The sequence below is a fragment of the Macrobrachium rosenbergii genome, chromosome 37 (assembly GCF_040412425.1).
Source record: "Macrobrachium rosenbergii isolate ZJJX-2024 chromosome 37, ASM4041242v1, whole genome shotgun sequence".
NCBI lineage: Eukaryota > Metazoa > Arthropoda > Malacostraca > Decapoda > Palaemonidae > Macrobrachium > Macrobrachium rosenbergii.
Window position 1 is genome coordinate 19872929 of NC_089777.1, and position 6108 is coordinate 19879036.

Consider the following 6108-nt stretch of genomic DNA (forward strand, 5'->3'; position numbering starts at 1 on the left):
AAGCACGAACAACGTGTGGGTATGATGTGGCACTGTCAGCTGATGACGATGATGGTGGCACTCAGTACCGTGATGAAACGAGACGGAGGTGGCACTGGTTGGGAGCAAATTCGTCTCGTCGCCCGCCCTAGACCGGAAACGCCAATTGATGCCGGAATGTATCAACTGGCAATTTGTAATGCCACCAAGCATTTCCTCGCTTACTGGAGCCGTCGTGTTTTTTTTTTTGTTTTTTTTTTTTTTTTGCGTAAATGGTTATTTCTGATTGCGTCTTCTTTTGAAATCGTCGTAGGGCGTCAGTTGTTCCTTAATCCTTAAGGAAAGGTTTACGTGGTGAGATTAAAAGGTTACAAAGAAAATTAAGGAAATAAATAAAAAAGCAAAAAAAATAATAACTTAGGTTCGTACATAAAAAAAGAGAAAAATGTTTAGGCCCGTATGTCATAGACAAGTAAAAAAAAAATTTAAAAAAGTTTAGGGTCATATGACATAAAAAAGCAAAAAGAAATTATGTTCATATGTCATAAAATAAGCAAAGAAAAAAATTAAGGTTCGTATGACACAAAAAAAAAATTATTAAGACACAATGAAGCAAAAAAAAAAAATTTCTAGGTTCGTATGTCATAAGAAAAGCAAAAATAAAAAAGTTTAAGTTCGTACGACATAAATAACATAAGAAAAAATAATATTTCAGGTTCTTAGGGCATAAAGCCAAAAAAATAAGCAAGTTCGTATGCTATAAAAAAGCAAAAAAAAAAGTTTTAGGTGCGTATGACATTAAAAAGCAAAAAAAAAAAAAAGTTTTAGGTTAGTATATTAGAAAAACAAAAAAAAAATTAGGTTCGTATCCCATAAGGAAAACAAAGCAAAAAGCTTTAGGTTCGTATGACCCAAGCAAAATAAAAAAAAAAGGTTTACGTTCGTATGTTCGTATGTATTGTAAGTGCAAGAGGACTCGTCAGTCTGGTAGTCACTTTGCGGTGGCCACAGAGACAGGACACGAATACCAATCGTTCGTTGTTGAATTTTTTCTTTTTTTTTGGACAAATTCGGTGCGTTCTATTGACTCTCGTTCATTTCACTTGCTGTCCTCGCTCTAAACGGTTCGCTTTAACGGTGTTTGTTTAGACAAAAATTTGTTTCAGAGCTAAGCTATAGCTTTTTCGGTTTTGTTTTTATTCAAAATGTATAGATATACTTCAGGATTAGTTATATTGTTTTTACGGAGTGTTTTTATCTAAAGATATTTCAGAAGTAAACATCGCATTTGCTGTGTTTTTTTAATACTTCTGAAAATATATATTGCTTTTGCAGTTTTTTAAATATTTCAGAAATTGCTATTGTGTTCTTTTTTTACAGAAAAACTTTAGAAATAAGTATTGCATTTCCAGTGCTTTTTTTATAATATTTCGTAAATAGCTATCGCTTTTACAGTGTGTTTTCAAAAATATATCAGCTCTGAAAAACTGCCTATGCAGTGTTGTAATTTTCAAAAATATTTCAGAACTGATTACCATTTCTGACGGTGCCATTTTCCAAAAAACATTTCAGAACGCAGTCCATTACCTGAGGAAAAGTACTAGCCATTTAAGAACTATTCCATCTTTAAAGAAGAAAAAATCTCCCAGAACAGAAAGGGATAAAAACTCCACCATGAAGTACGCCAGTCTGTTGTTACTACTGGCGACGCCATATTGCATGGCAACTTCTCAGATGAGACCGTGTGGGTATGATGACGTCTGCGAAGCGATTGTCTTCAATCAGCTCGCCCTGGCTGCCATACGCGAAGGTCAGTGATGCTCAGGTGCTATACCCAGTATCTTAAGTGCCCAGGTCATTTTTTTTTTAGTATATAATGCAGCTTTCTTCCTCTGACCTATGCCCAGTGTCTTCGGTACCCAGGTCATATTTTTTTACTATATAATGCGATTTTTCTTCCTCTGACCTATGCCCAGTGTCTTCAGTACCCAGGTCATGTTTTTTTATATTATATAATGCCATTTTTCGCCCCCTGTTGGGCGGTAGTGACATCAGTGCACCTCACGTGACGCACTGTAAGCGTTACTAAAAGATTTTGTTCCATAATGTGGCGATAATTTTGAGAAAAATAAAAAAAGAATTCTATTTCGTGATATCGCGATATTTTTAAGTCAAATAAAATGTGATTTTATCCCTGGTATTGCGATATTTTTGAGGTAAATAAAATAGAATTGTTTCCTAATATCGCAATATTTTCGGGAAAATTACATAAAATTTTGTTCACTGCTCTTGCGATGTATTTGGGAAAATAAAATAGAATTTCGGTTCCTGATATCGCAATATTTTTTGGTGAAATGAAATAGAATTTTGCTCCCTAATGTCGCAATATTTTTCAAGAAAATAAAATACAATTTTATTCCCTAATGTCGCAGTAATTTTTTGGGAAAATAAAAAAAACAATTTTATTCCATACTATTTCAACATTTTTTTTTTTTTTTTTTTGCCATTTATAGTGTACTTTCTTAGTCAATCATGCATACAACACAGGAAACCCACCAAAAATTATTTTAATGAAGATAAAAAAATCAGATATTGTGTAGAAAACCAAAAAAAAAAATTATTTTAATGAAGATAAAAATTAAGGTATTGTTTACAAAACTTTTATAACTGTTTACATCTGTTTTTCGATAAACAGAAAACTTTGCAATGTTTATGTTGCTTGTCCCATAACACTAACACTAACACTAACACTTTCGCGCTTAGGCAGAACAGTTTTGCCCAAACAATGCTGAGGGGACATGATTTTAAGCAACGCGCGGCAACGAGATTTAAAATACATGCCCACTGTGGAACGACTGAGAATAATCATTATTATTTTATAAGGGAAAATAATTTTAGTATCGTTGAAGAAAGTTAGGGTTGAATAATATTATTTATTTTCCTTCATTCCATTTTGATGTCAGTGTAGATAGAGCAACAATTGAAAGTCACGCCACTGAAATGACTAAGTTTAATCATTATTATTTTGTGGTGGAAAAATTTTTATATCGGTGAAGAAAGTTACAGTGCAATGACATTTATTTTCTTTCATTCCATTTTGGTGTTAGTGTAGGGAAACAGTTAAAAGTCACGCCACTGTGGAATGACGAAGTTTAATCTTTATTGTTTTACGGCAGAAAAATAATTTTGATATTGGTGAAAAAAGTTACGGTTGAATAACATTTTTTATTTTCTTTCATTCCATTTTGATGTCAGTGAAGATAGCCACGCCGCTGTGGAATGACAAACTTTAATCATCATTATTTTATAAGAGAAAATAATTTTAGGATCGGTGAAGAAAGTTACGATTGAATAATATCCATTTATTTTCTCTCGTTCCATTTTCATGTCAGTGAAGACATAAGGATTATGATTAGATAACACTGTTCTCCTTTTTCATTCGAAGTTTATGCCCCCCCCCCTTTTATAAAGGATAAAAATTATATCATTTAAGTTAGGTTTGGACACCAAAGAGTACCTCTATATATGGAACAGACAAGCAGAATCAATTTAACATTGTGGCTGTTAAAAGTTTCTGTTTATCAATTGATAATGAAAAATGAATTGAAGTGGTAATTTTAAGCTTAATTATATCGATGAAGGAGATTTTTTTGGTTGTAAAATTTAAGGAAAAAGCGAACGGTATCTCTCCTTAGTGAAGGCAAATGAAAGATATATATATATATATATATATATATATATATATATATATATATATATATTGTGAGTTTCAGATAAAAGAATATTATTATACTTTCGAACGATAAAGTAGGGTTTTAAAAGTAGCATTACGATGTAGAAGCTAAAATAATAACAGTCTAATGTTTTTTCTTCCATTTGCAGAAATGAAAGGACTTGTGTCGGCATTTAATAACACGAAACCCAGCGGAGACCTTGTTCCAAGGAATGGTCAGTATCTTTATTTATTTTTTCTATTTACTTTATTTCATGGTGAGAGAGAGAGAGAGAGAGAGAGAGAGAGAGAGAGAGAGAGACAGAGAGACAGAGAGAGAGAATGGTTAATTAATAAATGGATATTGTAAAAAATAGTTTAACATTTATATTCATGTATATATATAGGTGTGTGACTGTGTGTATTTGTATATGTGTAAGTTTGTCTATGTGTGTATGTATGTATGTATACACGCATGTATACATGTTTATTTTTATGTATATATGATAGCTGGTCATTCAGTTTGCACATTTTGCCGTATATATATATATATATATATATATATATATATATATATATATATATATATATATATATATATATATATATATATATATATATATATGTGTATATATATGTGTGTGTGTGTGTGTACATATAACCTCGAATTACAACAAATCCACAACACTAACTACAACATACAGTATATACCAACATGACACACACACGCATCCATACATTTTATCTTAAAAGAACCACGAACAAGATCTTTTATTTTTTTCCAGAACTCTCCACCTGCGAGACTGAGAAGCAAGACTTGGTGTCCCAGATAAAAAGTCTAGAAGGTAAACTTAAGGAAATGATTCCCCAAGGCGACGAGGGAGCTGACGCCGAGAGAGAGGAGCTGAATTTAACAGTCGAGAAGCTTCGAAGCCTCAACGAACAGCTGAAGACCGAAGCTTCGCAGCTTGAGGGCGAAGTGGCCAAGCATAGGGAACGCATAGATCAGCTTATCAAGAATGTGAGGTAAGCTTGGGAAGGTTGGAGCTTTATTTTAAGCTTTTTTTTTAAATGGGACATTTGTCAAAATTTCAACCGGTGTATTGATCCTATTGGTCAGGTTTATAACAGATACATATTTAATAATAATAATAATAATAATAATAATAATAATAATAATAATAATAATAATCCTTTGAACTCAAGATTTCTTCACTTTTCTTGGGTAAGCTTTTCACTGCAAAGCCTAAGATCCAAGTGAAGAAGGAATTGAGAAATTCTGACGTTCGTAGCAGGATTCGAACCTGCGTTTTGCAATCCAGTGTTTATATACGGTATATACATATATATATTTATATACGTATGTACAGTATATACTGTATATGTATGTGTGTTTATATATATATATATATATATATATATATATATATATATATATATATATATATATATATATATATATATATTCTGCTACGAGAAGAACCTTCAGAGCTATCAGATACAAACTGAAAAAAACCTTTATTGGTCAAAGTAGGAAAAACTAAATAAACCAGTTTTCTTTTCTCTCTACAGGCCTGTAGACTGCGCTGACGTTCAAATACAGGGAAATACAGAGAGCGGCGTCTATACAGTGTATCAGAACGGGTAAGTTTCTGGTGTTAGGAAAATACGTGTGTGATGCAAGTGGCTTGATAAATGAGAGAGAGAGAGAGAGAGAGAGAGAGAGAGGAAACAATATGATATGTTTGGAGAGAGAGAGAGATCTGGAGGATTAATAGTATGATAAATATGTAGAGAGAGAGAGAGAGAGAGAGAGAGAGAGAGCGACTAGCAACCAAAGACGCATACTGTGACCTTGAAACGGCGGAAGGCGAATTTTACTAATTACATCATTATTTAAATAATTAATTAATTTATTCATTTACTTACTTATCTCTGTATTTATTTACTTCCTTCCCCAGAACACTGGCAACCAAAGACGTGTACTGTGACCTTGAAACGGCAGAAGGAGGATGGACCGTCTTTCTGAAACGCCAGTTGCAGACGGAACCAGTCGATTTTAATGAGTCTTGGGAGAATTTCAAGAATGGGTTCGGCAACGCTGAATCCGAGTATTGGCTCGGTAAGACGGGGCGGGGGCGATGGGGGATTAAGCTCTCTCTCTCTCTCTCTCTCTCTCTCTCTCTCTCTCTCTCTCTGTCTTGTGAGGTCTGTGGGCTGACGAGAATTTCGTTTATTTATTTATGTCGGAGGCAAAAAATCTCTCTCTCTCTCTCTCTCTCTCTCTCTCTCTCTCTCTCTCTCTCTCTCTCTCTATCTGTCTTTCTTGTGAGGTCTGTAAGCTGATGAGAGATTCAATTGACTATCGATATCGGAAGCAAAAAAAATTCTCTCTCTCTCTCTCTCTCTCTCTCTCT

At 33.4% G+C, this 6108-nt stretch overlaps 1 protein-coding gene across 3 annotated transcripts in view; it reads left to right on the forward strand.

Moving 5' to 3' along the window:
- Positions 1-936: 936 nt before the first annotated feature.
- Positions 937-6108, forward strand: part of LOC136825388 (techylectin-5B-like) — an 8132-nt gene continuing 2960 nt past the window's right edge. Inside the window, exons 1-6 of one of the 3 annotated variants that reach the window (XM_067081673.1) lie at positions 937-1012; positions 1552-1789; positions 3862-3927; positions 4477-4717; positions 5264-5335; positions 5653-5813. In XM_067081673.1, coding sequence (XP_066937774.1) covers positions 1654-1789; positions 3862-3927; positions 4477-4717; positions 5264-5335; positions 5653-5813 — 676 coding nt within the window. In that variant the 5' untranslated portion in view covers positions 937-1012; positions 1552-1653. Of the gene's footprint in view, positions 1104-1551; positions 1790-3861; positions 3928-4476; positions 4718-5263; positions 5336-5652; positions 5814-6108 lie in introns of all 3 variants that reach the window. The other 2 variants (XM_067081670.1, XM_067081672.1) reach the window with 2 other exon arrangements.